Below are 17,464 nucleotides of genomic sequence, written 5' to 3' on the forward strand. Positions count from 1 at the left end.
AAAAGAACATATTTCAAATAAGCAGTAAAATCTGACAACACTGTGCAGCTTCACTCGAGTGGTCTGGCTTCCCTGGGCCTCAGCACTTAGCATCCTGGCCCGTCGGCCGCAATGCGTGCTCCAACTCATGCTGGTTTTCTGGGGTGCGGGTCCGATTATGCATCTAACTCACACTGGACCCTCCCCGCTCTGTTCACGCCAGCAGGTAGAGACTGGTCTCCCAAGGAGAGGCGCGCTCGGTGTTTAAAGGCAGCGGTAACAATGCTTTTCATTGGGATCATGTGAGCCCCATCATGCGAGGCGGGGCGACAATGATCCACGGGAAGGGCATGTCGTTCCATCACAACTGGTTTAATAAATTGTGTTTCTTTACCTCAAATTATGCTAAAAAGGCAATTATATCATCTTGTTTAGCTAATGCGCATGCGTGTTCTTGAGTTGATTGACAGCTGATTTCTCTATCTATCAGGTGATTTGCTATTTTACCTGTAAAGTGGGTTGACTGTTGGCTGATGTTGGGTGTTCCAATTTCTCCCATTCATTTTAATAGAAATGGCCCATCTCTGCTAAATAGTCTCAGTTTTGACAAGCAGGAGATGTTCATGGAACAATGATGTCACTTGACGTAACCAAAGAACAGTCTTTGAAATGGTCTTTAGAAATTTGTGGCCAAATATGGTACTGCAACAAGCCCTCACTGAGATGCAATGGGGAAGAAATTAATCTGCCTATAAAAGTAGAGCCAAACCAAAGCTAAATTTGGTATTAATGCATGCCAGCAGTGCGAGCATGGACAGCACGATCGATGAACGTGAATGTAACAGCATGTCGTTTCTATTGCAAATTCAGACAAATTGACCTTCAAACAACTTTAAACCTGACAAGCCAGAAATAAAATTAGTTTGGAAATCGAAAGACAAGGTTAGGTAATAAGACATATTTATTGTGTGATGAAAAATTGTATGTCAAAAAAATGTTGCTCTGTGTAAACTGAATAAAATATTATGTATCCTATATTTACTTTTTCATTCTTATTTTGCAAAGTGACATGGGATGTATACAGTGAAATATGTGATTTGTAACATTTCTATTGTATCTGTGGTCACGGGCCGCTACAGCACTATGCTAATACAAATACATTTCAGAAACCTTCAGAATTTCATGTGAAGGGAGACACAGTAATGTAGAATTACAGCGTGATAATGAGCTGTTTTGATTGGCTGCCATGGACTGCTTACACTCCGTCAAACAGGAACAATGCCAAGAAATGTATGGTCTACATTGCATTTAAGTTGTTTTGAAGAACTTTGTTACACTGGTGCCGAAACTTGGGATTAAGGGAGGAAGAACGCCGCCATGGATGCCTCACCTGTGGAGGATGTGTTCAAGAACCTCACCAGCATCCACCAGACACAACACCAGACCCTCCTCGAGCTGCGCACCGAAGACGAACAGCGGTTCATTGCACTCCTCTAGGCTCAAGCTTGCTTTTATTCGACACTGGATTTAACAAAGGGTTATTGGCAGATCCCCTTAACACCAATGTCCCACGAGAAAACAGCCTTCTCCACACCGTTTGATTTACACCAATTCATGACCCTTCCGTTCGGTTTGTTTGGGGTCCCGGCTATGTTTCAGTGCCTTATGGACTCTGTCCTCAAACCGCACTTTGTGTATGCCACTGCCTGGATGACATCATTATATACTGTAATGATTGTCAGCAGCATATGCATCTGAGGACGGTTCTGAGGTTGCTACGATGGGCGGGACTCACGGCAAACTCCAAGAAGTGAGCAATTGGATGGGTGGAGGTACGGTATCTGGAGTTCCACTTGGGTCACAGGCAGGTGCGCCCCCAAACTGATAAGACCATAGCAGTTACGGCCTGCCTGAGACTCAAGACCAAAAAGGAGGTGAGACAGTTCCTGGGGCTGGCTGGCTATTATAGGAGGTTTGTGCCTAATTATTCGGACGTCACCAGCCCGTTGACCAATCTCACTAAAAAAGGAGCCACAAATCCGGTCCAGTGGTCAGAGCCATGCAGCAGGCTTTTATGCAGTTGAAAGCTGCGCTTTGTGGTTGGCCGTTGCTACATGCTCCTGATTTTTCTCTCCCTTTTGTTGTACAGACTGACAAGTTGGACAGGGTGTTGGGAGCCGTGTTGTCCCAGGTGGTGGAGGGGGAGGAGTGCCCGGCGCTGTACATCAGCCAGAAACTTTCGGCGAGAGAGGCAAGGTACAGCACCATTGAGAAGGAGTGTCTGGCCATCAAGTGGGTGGTCCTCACCCTTTGGTACTACCTCCTGGGATGGGCTTTCACCCTCTGTTCGACCACGCCCTGCTCCAGTGGCTCCATCGCATGAAGGATACCAACGTGCGGATCACCCGTTGGTATCTGGCTTTTCAGCCATTTAAGTTCAGATGGCTGAGTGGAGATGGGTTTTAAGAGTGAGCCGGATGCCAGTGAGGGGAGAGAGAGTTACCACACACACCCAGAGTCTGTGCTGAACTGTTTCCGCTGAAAAGCGTGATTTTGAGTGTTGCCGCTGAAAAGCGTGATTTTGAGTTTAAAATAAACATACCGTTTGAGTTGGATTCGCCGTCTCCCGTTTCCTCCTTTCCCCTAACTGTGAACTTTGTTACAATTGGCTTTGAGGTCATCGATAGTATTTGCTAACTATCTAGAATGAGAATGTCCCACCTGCAACTGACTCGCTGCTTATTTTTAAGCACTTTGATATGTCCCACAAACTTCCTGTTGCAATAGGGAATACGTCATCATCATAGAATTGAAAGCTGTGCTGGTCATGCGAATTCACAGGGTATTTAAAGTTAACAGTTCATATGCAGCTTTATTCAGTGAGGCAAAGAGAAAGTGAGAGAGAACGAGGAATAAAAAGATATCAGACACAAGAGGCAAGAGAGAGACCGAGCGATCTGATGCTGTTTTCTTCTAACTGCAATTCCTCATTTGGATCCACTGGAGGTTTTCCATCCTGTTCTGGGCAGAAGATTTTATTTTATTTTTTCCAAGTATTCACTCAAGTATGAAGTCTCTTTCCTTCACTCCTTTTTTATTCCTTCTTCTAAAAGAACAAATGTGAAGCTTTGCTTGTTGATTAGCCTAATGCTGTTTCGTTAAAGATGCTGCTCCAGTTCTCAGTTAGCGTTGAAGCTGGAATGAGTCATATCAGTAGATCTTAAGTGTGTCCTTCACCAATGCTGTTTGCCCCACATCAAAAATCACTGCTCAAATGTACTTCATCCATTCAAAGTAGTTTATTTTTGCTGCTTAAATAATCAATATCAATGTTGGTACGCATCCTAATCAATTAGATATGTTTGCATTACCTTCCCGTTCAATAGAAAATGGCTTAAAATGAGTTGTCTGTCCTGGGTGTTTTAATGCTGTCAGACCAGAACAAACACATACATGGACTTGATAAAGTATATATGCTTTCTTTTCATAGGCCTAATTCATTTCAGGTGTGATACTCAATTAGGGCTGATACAACGTAATAAATGTTTCAAATTCAACTGTTTAATTTGCATTTTAGGTTATTAACCAAACTCATAGGCGTAGTTTAGTGCAGACTTGTAAAATTTATTGATTGGATTCATTTTCATTTGCATTCAAAAAGAATTACAATGCCGTTAACATATTTGCTCAATGAAGCAAGTATTTAATTAAAGACAAGTTCACCTGTAAAGACATGGGATACCCATTCTTTTTATTATTATTATTTTTCACATTTAAGCAAAACTATGAAATAATACACATATGGGAAATATGTAGACCAAAATTTTGGCAAAACAAAAAAAATCTATTTTTTTTTTTTTTTTTTTTACCAATATCAAAGGAGCATTTCTTTTCCTAAAGTTAAGTATAAAAAAATGGTACGTTATGCAGAGTAAAAAGTGGGTGGGGGTGGGGGGTTAGGGCAAATTAATATTTGTTTGCATGGTAATTTCATGCATTTATGTGTAGGTCTTTAGATCAAAAGGTTTTATTTTAACATCACAAGAAACATCCTTTATACAAAATAGATTTAATAGAGAAGCAAAATGGCATACAACATATATGTCTTTGTTTTTAAAGAAATCTAACACAGTTTGTTGGGATAAATGTTTATACAAGAAAAAAAACTATTTGCCAGTGGGGTTAGAAAAATAAACTTGTTTTCCCATTACCATTGGCAAATACACACACACACACACACACACACACACAAAAAGTTGATGAAAAAATTAATTAAATAAATATCAGCAGCAGTAAAAATAACAATATTAATAATAATAATCATCATCATAATATATGTGACATGAATGTGTTTCATGGAACCATTGATTCGATGCATTTTTCATTATCTTAAAATACAACAAATGCTAATACAATTGTGCTTTTTTTCAGAAGTATATTGTATACTGGACTAAACTGGACTAACCTTTGTTCCTCTATTTTTTTTAATTTTTTTTTATTTATTTTTTTTGTGTGTGTGTGTGTGTGTGTGTTTTTGTGTTGTTATTTTTTCCCACCAGGACTACACCATCACCATGTATTTCCAACAGAGCTGGAGGGATAAGCGTTTGGCCTACTCTGAGATGGCTTTGAATCTCACTCTGGACAACCGTGTAGCTGATCATTTATGGCTGCCAGACACCTACTTCCTGAATGACAAGAAGTCTTTCCTGCATGGAGTGACGGTGAAGAACCGAATGATTCGGCTCCACCCAGACGGCACCGTTCTGTATGGATTGAGGTAAACATTGCTATTGTTATACCACTGTTACCCAAGTGTGTTGTGCTTTAGATAAGGGCTTGGTTTTCCTAATAAAATTGTAAAGTTGTTAAGATCCTCATAAATTAAATAATGCAGGAGTTTTTTAACAACTGTTTCCAGAACCAGCAAATATGCTATGTTATTCAAGAATGAATAATTGGTTCAGCTGCAATTAACTTTTGCCAAGGCAAGTCAGGTTACTGAAGGCATTAAAGGCGAACATGTAGTATACGGCATGCACACATTTGTTTTCTTTTTTCTTGGTTATTGTGTAAAAGGTAATTTTGTATATGTCACATGTTATGGATTCTATTCCATTTATTTGTATCACGCTTTTCGCAACTGTACATACTGCTGTACATATTGCTCCAAAAATGTTTTACAAAAAATTGTGCTTTTAAAATCTCCCAGTTGTCAATCCAAAGGAGAAAATGGCAAGTAAAAACTCTCCTTAAAAAGATGTTGAAGTAGGTGAGGAAATTCATATACAAGTGGCTTTTTTTATGTTTTGTAGATTACTATACTTTTGGGAAACATAGCGTAAATACAAAATAGTAGTAACCAGTGGTCGACTTTTTTTTTTTTTTTAAGGGGGGGGGGGGGGGGGGGTATATTACTTATGGGTCATTGACAAATTACACCCAAAATTAAAATGAGAAACCTTTTAAAAATTATTATATTAAAGATTTTTCTGCACTAGTCATGCCAACATTTCTTTTTTCAGGAATTTCAGATTTTAATGAGACTTTTACCTTAAATTCAGCAATTGAAAAAAATTCATCATAGAAGAGGTGTATTCAAATAAATGGTTTGTGTGAATTGCATTTTTTATGTATTTTTAATTTAATAGATCAGGACAAAAATGAGCGTCACTTCATTGACCCTTAGGACACATGGCCATAATATGCACCTGTTACCCTCTGTAATTGTATTTTCTGATTCATTTTGTGAAAAGAATCCACGTTGTGATCATGAAAAAGGTTTTTTTCTAGATCGCTCACCCACTTGCTGACACACATTTGTTCTACTCCAGTCTACTACTTGACCATGTTTGAAAATGCATGAAACATTTGAAAACTAGGAAGGACAAGTCAACCCATCGCAAACTCCGACATACTTGTTTTACTGTGTTTTCAGAAAACCGGCATCTTTTTTTCGCAGTGGAGAGGGAGTTTGTGCACTCAAGATTGCCAGATTGCTTTACTAAAGCGTCACCCTGGCAGCATATATCCAAACTGTATTAGTGTCAAGATCTGATTGGGGAATTTCACCTATATAAATCTAGCAACCTAACATATGTTGAAATCTAATTCTGACCGGCTAATCGCCCTTATTTAAAGTCTGTTATTTATCAAACGTATTAAAATTGAATATTAAATATTTTACTTGCATGAATAGTTCTGAGAAATACATGACACAACTGATCTAAAGGGGATGGCTTTTTGGTATTTCTTGCAACAAGGGGGATGGCATCCCCTCACATCCCCCCTCAGCTCCAGCCCTGGTAGTAACACAGTTCTTACATTCTACCTAATGTAAAAACCTGGCTTTGGCTACAGCAACCAGCACGACCCTTTGGGCAGGGTTGTGCAAAATTCAGAATTTCAGAATTAACACCCTTTCAATTCATGAGTTGGAATTTGAATTTAATTGGCCAAGCCCCACATGAAGTTGAATTGGTATTTGAATTGGAATGATAGGAAGTAAAATTTACCGAATTTCAATTCAAACAAATTCAACACAGTAAGACTACACAATTTAATTAGTCCAAGGCACATTTTGTTACAAATAATGACATTATCCTTTTTGACTTAGTATGCCTATTTATTCCCTAATAGGTGAAATTATTATTATTTTTTTTTACCTTATAGACAAGCAATTTGTCTCTAAAAATAAATAAATAAATTAACAAAGATTTTGTTTTTGCTGCACAGCACCAGAAATGGCCCACCGTGCTTTTTTTCAGATAACTTCATAAAAATAAATTAAAAATTTGAATCCATTGATTGTTTAATATATTGAGCAAATTAGCACACCTGGAAATTAAGTGTTTTTCCACCACGGTCCATAAAATGAAAATGTATTTAATATAGTGAAATAAAAGCAATACAAATTTCTATAGGTGGCATTTTAAACCTTATTGCACTTTATTATATTTATTATTAATTATTAATAGTGTAAAAAGTGATGTGTTTGTAGAACTTAAAGAAATTAAGTTTGCATTGATTGTAACTAAACTGAACTTAAAATTTCAGCTTGCCATGACTTTTACAAATTATCTGTACATATTACATATTAATTTTACATTTAACAAATACATATTTGAATTATGTAGATTTCTTAAACGCTGTCAACTTAGTCCTATGAAAATTGCTTCCTTTATTTACATGGTTTAAAACTGTTAAATATTCTGAGTATCTCATGTACATTTCAATAAACAGGTATTTTATGGAAAGTGAAGTGCTTGCTGTCTTAAAACAATAATATCACATTTTTACTCATCACATGAACACTTATGAGAAATAAAAAAGCATATAAAGTATTTTATTTTTGCAAGACTGTGCGATGTCCTGGTTTCTTCCTCCATATCTACAAAGAACTTGTTGAGGATAAGCAATATTTACACATCTGTCATCTTCGATGCTGCTTGTTCTCTCTTCAAAGTTTTCACGCTGTGACCGCAGAGGTGAAAACCTTTATGACATAGCCATACACACTTATTAGACCATCTCATTCTAGTGCTGAATGCTGAGGAGGAGCCTAGCCTACAGCCTCAGAAGGACTGGTCTAGGAAGGACACAGCCTAACTAAGCTGCAGTCTTCCAATTGAGAAGTGTCCAATGAGTTCGGCAAAAGTAGGTCCAAAGTTCTTCAGCTGAAATTGGTCTGTGCTTACCAACATCTGTACTACTGCCCCCAGTGGCTGAAGCAGGAAGTGTTGTTAATTGTATAAGCAAGTGCGTGCCAGTCTCCGGGTGAATGTCCACTGGGTGGCACCAAAATAGAGTTTAATTTTTAGTTGTAAATCATATAATAGTCACCAGGAATGCATATTTTATTAACCATAAGCCCAAACGCAAACCCCAACCCTAAACATAACCATCAGAGGAGTAAACATTTAATTTTAGAGCAAAAGTACAACCTCCAAATAATGCTTACAGTTGTTTAAGTAATGTGGTTACTTCCTTGTTTCCACAGTACCAGTCCAACTATCCACAGTCCTACTACCATTAGTGCTAGAGGAAAAGGTTTTCACACTTTATTTGATACAAAAATGTCTGATGGGGAATGGGGCTTTTCAGTAATTCAGCAGTAACAGGTTGATTTCAGGATACATGAACTTTTGGAAGCTACATGTTGATTTCCCATGTGGTCATGTTTGAAAAATATAACAGTTTAAACCATTTAAAACCATCCATTTGTGTGAAGTCAACCTTGAAGTCACCGTTGTATCAATATCAAAGTTTTTTGCTTAACTTTAATTGCAGGCAAAACTTCAAATCACTCTTGATATCACTGTGAGGGGGCACGTTATCTATGGGAAGACATCTATTCGGGGTGTGTGAAAATCTGTTTGTGGTTCGCAGCACTGAGGTTGAAAATGAAGGTGCTAATGATATTGGTGGAATGTGTGATCACATGAAGAAGCAGTGCCTTTAAGTTCCAACTCTTTCAAACATCTTTGTCAAATATTCTTCTTTCCGTGGCTGAACATAAGATTGGATAAGATTGTCCTGATTTGCTGAAAACGTAAATTTGGAGACCCCCCCCCCCCCCCCCCCATCTTTTACTGGTAAAAGATACAGTACAGGCTATTACAGTAACATAGAGGTTGGTAGTTAAACCCCAGTTAGGAGTGACAGAGGAACTGAAAAGTAGCTGACATCACCAAGATCCTTTTTTATCACTATTATGCTCTTAACCCAGTTAGCCCAAATTTGCTTCATGGTGGTGACACAATCTCTAGACTTCAATCTACTTCGGAAGCAAAACATCTACCGTACAGTAACTAATGTATTGACAAAAATTGTTTGTACATGAAATACCTTCATGAACCTTTCCTGCATTGTCCTACTCTGGTATGTCCAAACACTGTCGTCCCAAATGTTGTACTTCTTTTCGACAAACAGGGACACCAGCGTAAAAACAAACCACTCTCCCTCACTACTCTGCGATGCAGTAAACTGGATCTGCACTGGCAAGGCGGAGAGGAAGCTGTGGGTGCCGCACTCAATCAGACTATCAATTATAAAAGATGACAAATTGTTTCCTCTTCCAAGAGGCTCAGGCACAGGTGGAAATAAGGAAGAGGAATGAGGCCACGAGTTGGGAGCATTTTATCCCTGAAGGGCTCTCAAACGAACGTGATCTCATTAGTATTCGTGGTTTGCGTACATAAAAGTTCTAGCACACAATCATTTTTGTACGTTTGGATGGACCCGAAATGTCTAATATCAACATATGGATAGCATCTACAACATAAACATTTTGTATAAATGTTTGCGAATCCTTTGAGGGATTCTTTTGAATTTGATGACAGTAGGTACGTTTTTCAGCTGAAATCGGTCTGCACATACCGAAATTCGAACAAGTGGCCGAAGCTGGAAATGTTGACCACTTTCCGGGTGAAATGTCCACATGGTGGCGTCAAAAGCTTTATTTTTTTTATTAGTTATTTATTTATTTTATTTTATTTATTTATTATGGAATGCAGCTAACAGGAAGGGATATTTTATGAACCATACAGCCAAACCCCAAACTTAAACTTAACTGTCAGTGGAGTCAAAATGTAATTTTAAAGCGATATTGCAACGTCCAAATCAAATCAAATCACTTTATTGTCACTCAAACATATACACAAGTCAAATCAAATCAAATCAAATCACTTTTCTTGTCACATAACCATATACACAAGTGCAATAGTGTGTGAAATTCTTGGGTGCAGTTCCGAGCAACATAGTAGTCGTGACAGTGATGAGACATATACCAATTTACAATAAACATCAGATTTAAAATCTAATATACACATAATTACACACAACACAATATACAAATAATAACATACAATGTACAGTATACAATACACACAATATAGAATACACATTATACAATAAAAAAAGTATATATAGTATATATAGAATGTACAGTAGGTTGTATTGTACTGTATTGACATTCAGGCTGTCGGTTGATAGTAAGTTGTTAAGAGAGAAAATATATAATAATAATATAATTTATGACAGTCCGGTGTGAGATATAAGAGTAGGAGTAATAAAGTGCAGTGCTGATGTATTTTGATTGTGGGAGATCAAGAGTTCAAGAGTCTGATTGCCTGGGGGAAGAAGCTATCATGGAGTCGGCTGGTGCGGGTCCTGATGCTGCGATACCGCCTGCCTGATAGTAGCAGTGAGAACAGCCCATGGCTCGGGTGGCTGGAGTCTCTGATGATCCTCCGAGCTTTTTTCACACACCGCCTGGTATATATGTCCTGGAGGGAGGGAAGCTCACCTCCGATGATGTGTCTAGCAGTTCGCACCACCCTTTGCAGTGCTTTGCGGTTGTGGGCGGTGCTATTGCCGTACCAGGCGGAGATGCAGCCAGTCAGGATGCTTTCTACAGTGCAGGTGTAGAACCATGTGAGGATGTGGCAGTTCATTCCAAACTTCCTCAACCGTCTCAGGAAGAAGAGGTGCTGATGAGCCTTCTTCACAACGGCTTCAGTGTGGATGGACCATGTTAGTTCCTCAGTGATGTGGACACCCAGGAACTTGAAGCTGCTGACTCTCTCCACTGGTGCTCCATTAATGGTGATGGGACTGTGTTCTCTATCTCTTCTCCTGAAGTCCACCACAAGCTCCTTTGTCTTACTGACATTGAGGGAGAGGTTGTGCTCCTGACACCAGTGTGTCAGAGTGTGCACCGCCTCTCTGTAGGCTGTTTCATCATTGTCAGTGATCAGACTTACCACCGTCGTATCATCAGCAAACTTAATGATGGCATTTGAAGCTGTGTGTTGCCACACAGTCATGTGTGTACAGGGAATACAGGAGTGGGCTGAGAACACAGCCCTTCGGGGCTCCAGTGTTGAGGGTCAGTGATGAGGAGACGTTGCTGCCCATTCTAACCACCTGGCGTCTGCTTGACAGGAAGTCCAGGATCCAGCTGCACAGCGAGCTGTTTAAGCCCAGAGCCCGGAGTTTCTCATCAAGTTTGGAGGGTACTATGGTGTTGAATGCTGAGCTGTAGTCTACAAACAACATTCTCACATGTTCTTTTTTTCCAGGTGGGAGAGAGAAATGTGTATTGTAGATGCAATGGCATCATCAGTGGAGCAGTTGTTGCGGTAAGCAAACTGCAATGGGTCTTGTGAAGGAGGCAGCACAGAGCAGATGTAATCTCTGATTAGTCTCTCAAAGCATTTGCTGATGATGGGGGTCAGAGCAACAGGACGCCAGTCATTTAAGCAAGTGATTTTGGGTTGCTTTGGAACAGGCACTATGGTGGACATTTTAAAGCATGTGGGGACTACAGACAAAGAGAGGAAAAGGTTGAAAATGTCCGTAAAAACACCAGCCAGTTAGTTCGCACACGCTCTGATGATGCGGCCCGGAATGCCGTCTGATATTCACCCGTCGGAAGGATCAGGTTACATCCACTACAGAGACAGAGATTGAGCTAACCTCTGTAGCTTCGGCCGCGAGAGCTCTCTCCGCGAGGGCGGTGTTATTTCCCTCAAAATGAGCATAAAAATTATTTAGCTCATCCGGGAGAGAGGCAGTGGTGTTCACGGTGTAGTTTTTATTCCCTTTAAAGTCTGTGATGATGTTAATTCCCTGCCACGTGCTTCTAGAGTTGGTGGTGTTAAACTGTCCTTCAATCTTCATCAAGTGCCGCGCGAACATCGCTATTAATCCAAGGTTTCTGGTTCGGGTAGATCCGTATTGTTCTGGTCGGAACGACGTCCTCTACGCAATTTCTGATGAAACACGTTACGCTATCAGCGTAAAGCTAGATGTTGTCATCAGAGGCGGACCGGAACATCTCCCAGTCCGCGTGATCAAAACAGTCTTGTAGCGTAGAGTCTGATTGGTCCGACCAGCACTGGATCATTCTGAGGGTGGGTGCTTCCTGTTTCAGTTTCTGCCTGTAAGGGGGCAGAAGCAGAATGGAAGAGTGGTCCGATTTGCCAAATGGTGGGCGGGGGAGGGATTTGTAGCCATCCCGGAAGGGAGAGTAGCAATGGTCCAAATCCCGGTCCCCTCGTGTGTTGAAACTGATGTGTTGGTGGTATTTTGGTGCAACTGATTTGAAACTGGCTTTATTAAAGTCCCCGGTCACAATGAATGTGGCCTCAGGGTGCGCGGTTTCCTGCTTGATTATAATCCCATACAGTTCCTTGAGTGCCTGGTCTGTGTCGGCATGTGGCGGGATGTACACAGCAGTGATATTGACCGCTGTGAATTCCCTCGGTAGCCAGAATGGTCGACACAGAAGCATGAGAAATTCCAGATCAGAAGAGCAGAAAGACTTGATAGAATGTATGTTCCTCTGATCACACCAGGATTTGTTGATCATAAAACATACACCACCACCTCTGCTTTTACCTGAGAGGTCTTTCGCTCTGTCCGCTCGGTGCACGGAGAACCCCGTGGGTTCAATGGCTGAATCTGGAATCTCAGCAGACATCCAAGTTTCCGTAAGGCAGATAATGCAGCAGTCCCTCGTCTCTCGTTGGAAAGAGATCCACGCTCTCAGCTCACAGAGCTTGTTATCCAGAGACTGAACATTTGCCAGTAGAATACTGGGCAGCGGGGGTCGATTTGCGCAACGTCTTACTCTGATGAGAACGCCGGCTCTGTTTCCCCTTTTCCTTTTGCTTTTTCGCAGCCGGGCAGCCCAGACAAAGGGCTCCGCTGGTGTGTTTGTAAACAGCGGATTGGCATTGAGGAATTTGAAGTCGGTGTGTAATTGCTGAACCAATGTCCAAAAGTGTTTGTCTGTCGTAGACAATAAGGCAGACAACATCCAATACAAAAAAACATAAGAATTGTAAACAAAACAAACAAAACACTACAATGTTGTGTCGGAGCTCGCAACGCAGCAGCCATACTCGGCGCCGTCTTGAGTCCAATCTTGAGTCCAAAGTGCAACAGTGGGTGAAAGTCTTGGGTAGCAATATAACAGTCAGAATCACACTCACCATTTTTTATGTGAATGTGATTAATTCCTGGTTACTGTGGGACCATTACCCGTGTCTCTGAGGCTGCTCGCAGAACACACGAGCAGTAGCATTAAATGGAATAGTGAACACTTCCGAATTGATACAATGTCTGTATGTCTGATGGGGATGGTGCTTGTCAGTAATTCGGCAGAATTGGCAGCCTGATATCACATAAAAATCGGGAAATGTGTGCCAATTTTTCTTCAGACAAAATCGGTATACGTTCACCAACTTTGAAAACACTGCCCCCAGAGGCTAAAGCAGTAAGTTCGCCAGAAGCCAGTTGTAAAAAGAATTGTTTTCAGCTGAACTGGGTGTAAAACAGTGAAGAGAAATGCTTATTTTAGTTAACCTACACCCCAACCAAAACCCAAATCTAACCCTAACCATTAGTAGAGACAAAATGCAATGTTAGGGATAAAAATGTCACGCTTGTGATTGTTTATACAGACATGATTACTTCCTCATTTGAATGGGGATTGAACTGTGGTCTCCCATGCAACTGACACAACACGCTACCAGTCGTGCTACAAGGGAAAGTAATTGTTGTTGAGCCATTCCAAATATGTCCGATGGGAGAGAGGGCATGTCAGTGAGTCAGCATATTGTTGCCGATCCTAGGTTACCAGAACTTTTGGAAACAGCATGCCGACTTCCCGTGTGATCATGTTGGAACTGGGGGCGATTTCAGGGTACATTAACATTCGAAAGCAGAATGTTGATTTCCCTTGTTATCAAATCCATGTTGGATTCATTCAAATTATAATTTGTTTGTTTTTCATAAACAATATATACAGTATATACATGCAGGGTTGGGGAGTAACGGAATACATGTAACGTGATTAACTATTTAAAATACAAAATATAAGTAACTGTATTCCACTACAGTTTCAGTTTAAATCATTGGTAATTAGAATACAGTTACATTCAAAAAGTATTTTGATTACTGAAGAGATTACTTTGCATTTTATTGTCATTTGTTTAATTTAATATTTAGTCCTTTCAGATGGAAAACATTTATACATATAAATGATGTGATCCAAAGTGCATTTGAACAGCGGTGAAACACTTTCTTATGATGTGTTACATTCATACGAGCAGACAGAGAATTAAGTTTGAAGTAAGTTTGGAGCAGAAGAAATAGAAATAAACCTTGGGTAAATTTTCAGCTTTATGCTAAGCTAAAATGCAATTTCTAGCCATTTTACATGCACATGTTACCAGGCACAATCATATTTCTTTATCAAGAAAATTCTTTCATAATTTATTTTTTTTCTAGTAAGACCTTTGATATTAGGGAAAAAATCGTATTCTTGATAATACTTTTTTTATTGTTTTCCTGTAAAAAAGATAAATTTGATTGATCTTGTTTTAGAAAAAACACTGCATAAGATATTTAGGTTTTTCAGAGAATGTATTTTAACATGTGTATTTTGTCTTACTGTACTGGCAGGTTTTTATAGTCAAAACAAGTGAAAAAATCTACCAGTGCTGAAGAAGTAATCCAAAGTATTTAGAATACGTTACAGACCTTGAGTAATCTAACGAAATACGTTACAAATTACATTTTACAGCATGTATTCTGTAATCTGTAGTGGAATACATTTCAAAAGTAACCCTCCCAACCATGTATATATGTCAAACTTAATCATATTTATTTATCACAGTTAACAAATTTACTTAATTGGACATTTTACCCATGTTAATTTGCTCAGAAATGTTTTTACAGAACACATACAAAAATCAGTAACTGTTGAACTTTCATGATCATTATTTCGGCCACGCAACAAGTGCAAATTACTTTATTTTATGAGTCCCATCTGGATGTAATTCATTCGTAAATGTGCCATTAAAAAGGTCCTTTTCAGACAAAGTTTCTCTGTCATTTAATCATAAATAAGAGTCCTGCCTTTTATGAGAGTGTTTAGTTCATTCAGCTGTGGCTGTATTCTCGCAAAGGTTCCGGCAATTTCAGTTGTGACCAGTTGTCAGTAGATTCATTAAGATTTGTACGTCCCTTAAATTTTACACATGTAAAATGGTTTAGATTTTAGACGCTATTAATATGTCAATATTTTATCTGTATCTATCTAAACAGAAAAAGAAAAACAAATTGTACGCTATGTATGTATATGTATATGAATACGATTACAGCCTGATTTCATGAAAATTACGTGACTGTGGCATGCTTCTTGCAAAATTATATTAACTGGTTCATTACACAGATCGTTATAGTTCTTAGGTGAAATGTCCACTGTGTGGTGCTAAAAGTGATGTAAATTTTATCCCTAACAGATGAGGTTTTTAAGGTTAATGCTCTAAGTTTTAATTGAATTAATTACACAACATAGCCCCCAAATAAAGATAATTCAATATAAATAACACACACTATATATTATATATATATATATATATATATATATATATATATATATATATATATATATATATATATTATTTTTTTTTTTTTATTTTTTTATTATTGAACATATAGTCAGCCTAAATTCGACAGCAATCGATTTTGCAATTGAATTCGTCAGTCTGTCCAGTTCATTCGGGAAGTATTTCCTTTCATTCCATCTGAGCTATTTTTAGTTATATGTTCTGCCTATCTACATATGCATCAGATGGACACTTTTGGAACAATCAAAATAAAGCACTTTTGGAACTATGAAAATTGCGTCTCAACAGCCCTGCATTCTGTTGTCGTCTAGCTGTCAATGCATGCACTGCTTATGGGGTTTGAGGTGCACTGACTGCCCTCTTCTGACATGTACTTAAGCTTGAATTGCTCCGATGGTGTGAAAATATTTATTTTTATTATGGAATTTACGTACAGGTCTGGAGGCATGATTAATTGCGTAATATTTTTTAAGCATTATTTTTCATAGGATTAATCGCACTAAATTAATGTGTTAAATCGACATCCCTAATAGTTGGTTATGTAAGATAGCCTTGTATAAGCAACAGGGAGAAAGGTAAGTGTTTATGAACTAATAATCTGCCATTTATCTCATGATTTGTGTGAAAATGTTAAAAGATGTTGTTGTGCCTCTAGTGTTAATTTTCTCAGGAAACAATTGTGATACAACATGCCACGTAAAAATAATTTAGCAGAAATGTAGGTATAGTAAAATGATCCTATGAGATCATGTTGTGTGATTACGAATGAGCTCACCCTATTCAAACCTATGTAGCTGTGGAGAATATAAATGTGAGGGAGGCTACAATGTGAATGTTTGCATTATTGATATTTCCACTTTTTAAAATGCCTTAAGATGAGCCTTTTTAGTTGTAAATTATTCATAAGTCAGAGCTGTTGTTAATGTTTAATTATCATAACATGCCCTGCTATGTCTAAAAAGGGATTCCGAATTAATGTGCCTTAGTCAGCTTTAATACAGCTTCAGTATGTATGCAAAGCATCCTCCATATGACCCATAAATGCACAGATTTATAAATATGCAGAGGGTGTGCTTTATGGAGATTTGTAGGGGAAAGGCTAATGCTCATATAGGAGGGATTTAAGCAGTGTTAAAAGGGAACATATTTTAGAGAATGTTTACATTGAGCATCTAAGGTAATGGATGTTTTACTCCACATTTCTCAGAAATCTTGGCAGAATTCTCAAGAAATTAGAGTGATTTTTCCTTCTTTTCATGTCCATCATTTCATTTCCAACACACAGCTCTTATTTCCGCAAAGTATGTTAAATAGAAATAATGGGTTTTTACGGATGTTGTTTGCTACTTAGCCACACTGTTGCATTTCAAAATGTTCTGTAGCTAAAAACACTAATTATTAATTATAGGACACTCACAGTTAAATGCACAGAAGGCAGTGTAATAACTACATTACTATGTTATACCCATGCTCCATTACCTAATTTAACTCCACAATCAATGTATATGGTGTTCACTCTTGTCATATTCATTGCAGTTGTCTGTAGGGATTATTTATATCAGTGGTTCTCAACTGTTTTTTCTTCAGGACCCAGATTTTACATTGAAAATCGAGTGGCAACACAGTAGCAAACCCTCCCCTTAATATAAAACATTAAAGTGAATTAACATTACCATGAGCTGCATATGCCCTACAATATGCAAAATTGAGAGTTTTATATATTGTCAATGCACGAACAATCAGGATGATTTCATATTTTTGTATGTTTAGATAGACACTGAGCATCTAAAATGTACAGCCAGATCTTATGAAAATTACATTTTTGCAAAACAAAATTACGTGCTTCATTACACATTTTGCTGCAGTTTCCTAGTGAAATTTCCAGCAGGGGGGTTCCAAAAGCAAGTGAAATGGTGTCGTAATCAGGCAAGGTTTTAAGGTGAATTTGAGATGGATGTTTTAATGATTAAAACATACCTCCCTAACCTAAAACTTTAACCTGAACCTAACCTATTGGTTGTTTTTGATCTAAAATCAAATGAGAGGTAGACACAAAACAGACA

The 17,464-nt window shown here is 38.6% G+C and overlaps 1 protein-coding gene across 3 annotated transcripts in view; it reads left to right on the top strand.

Moving 5' to 3' along the window:
- Window positions 1-17,464, top strand: part of LOC127430416 (gamma-aminobutyric acid receptor subunit beta-4) — a 115,513-nt gene that overhangs the window by 59,627 nt on the left and 38,422 nt on the right. For 2 of the 3 annotated variants that reach the window (XM_051680163.1, XM_051680164.1), the window contains exon 4: window positions 4,539-4,759. In XM_051680163.1, the coding sequence (XP_051536123.1) occupies window positions 4,539-4,759 (221 nt within the window). Of the gene's footprint in view, window positions 1-2,906; window positions 2,916-4,538; window positions 4,760-17,464 lie in introns of those variants that run through there. The other variant, XM_051680165.1, reaches the window with a different exon arrangement.

Source organism: Myxocyprinus asiaticus, chromosome 40 (genome assembly GCF_019703515.2).
Source record: "Myxocyprinus asiaticus isolate MX2 ecotype Aquarium Trade chromosome 40, UBuf_Myxa_2, whole genome shotgun sequence".
NCBI classification, from domain to species: Eukaryota; Metazoa; Chordata; class Actinopteri; order Cypriniformes; family Catostomidae; genus Myxocyprinus; species Myxocyprinus asiaticus.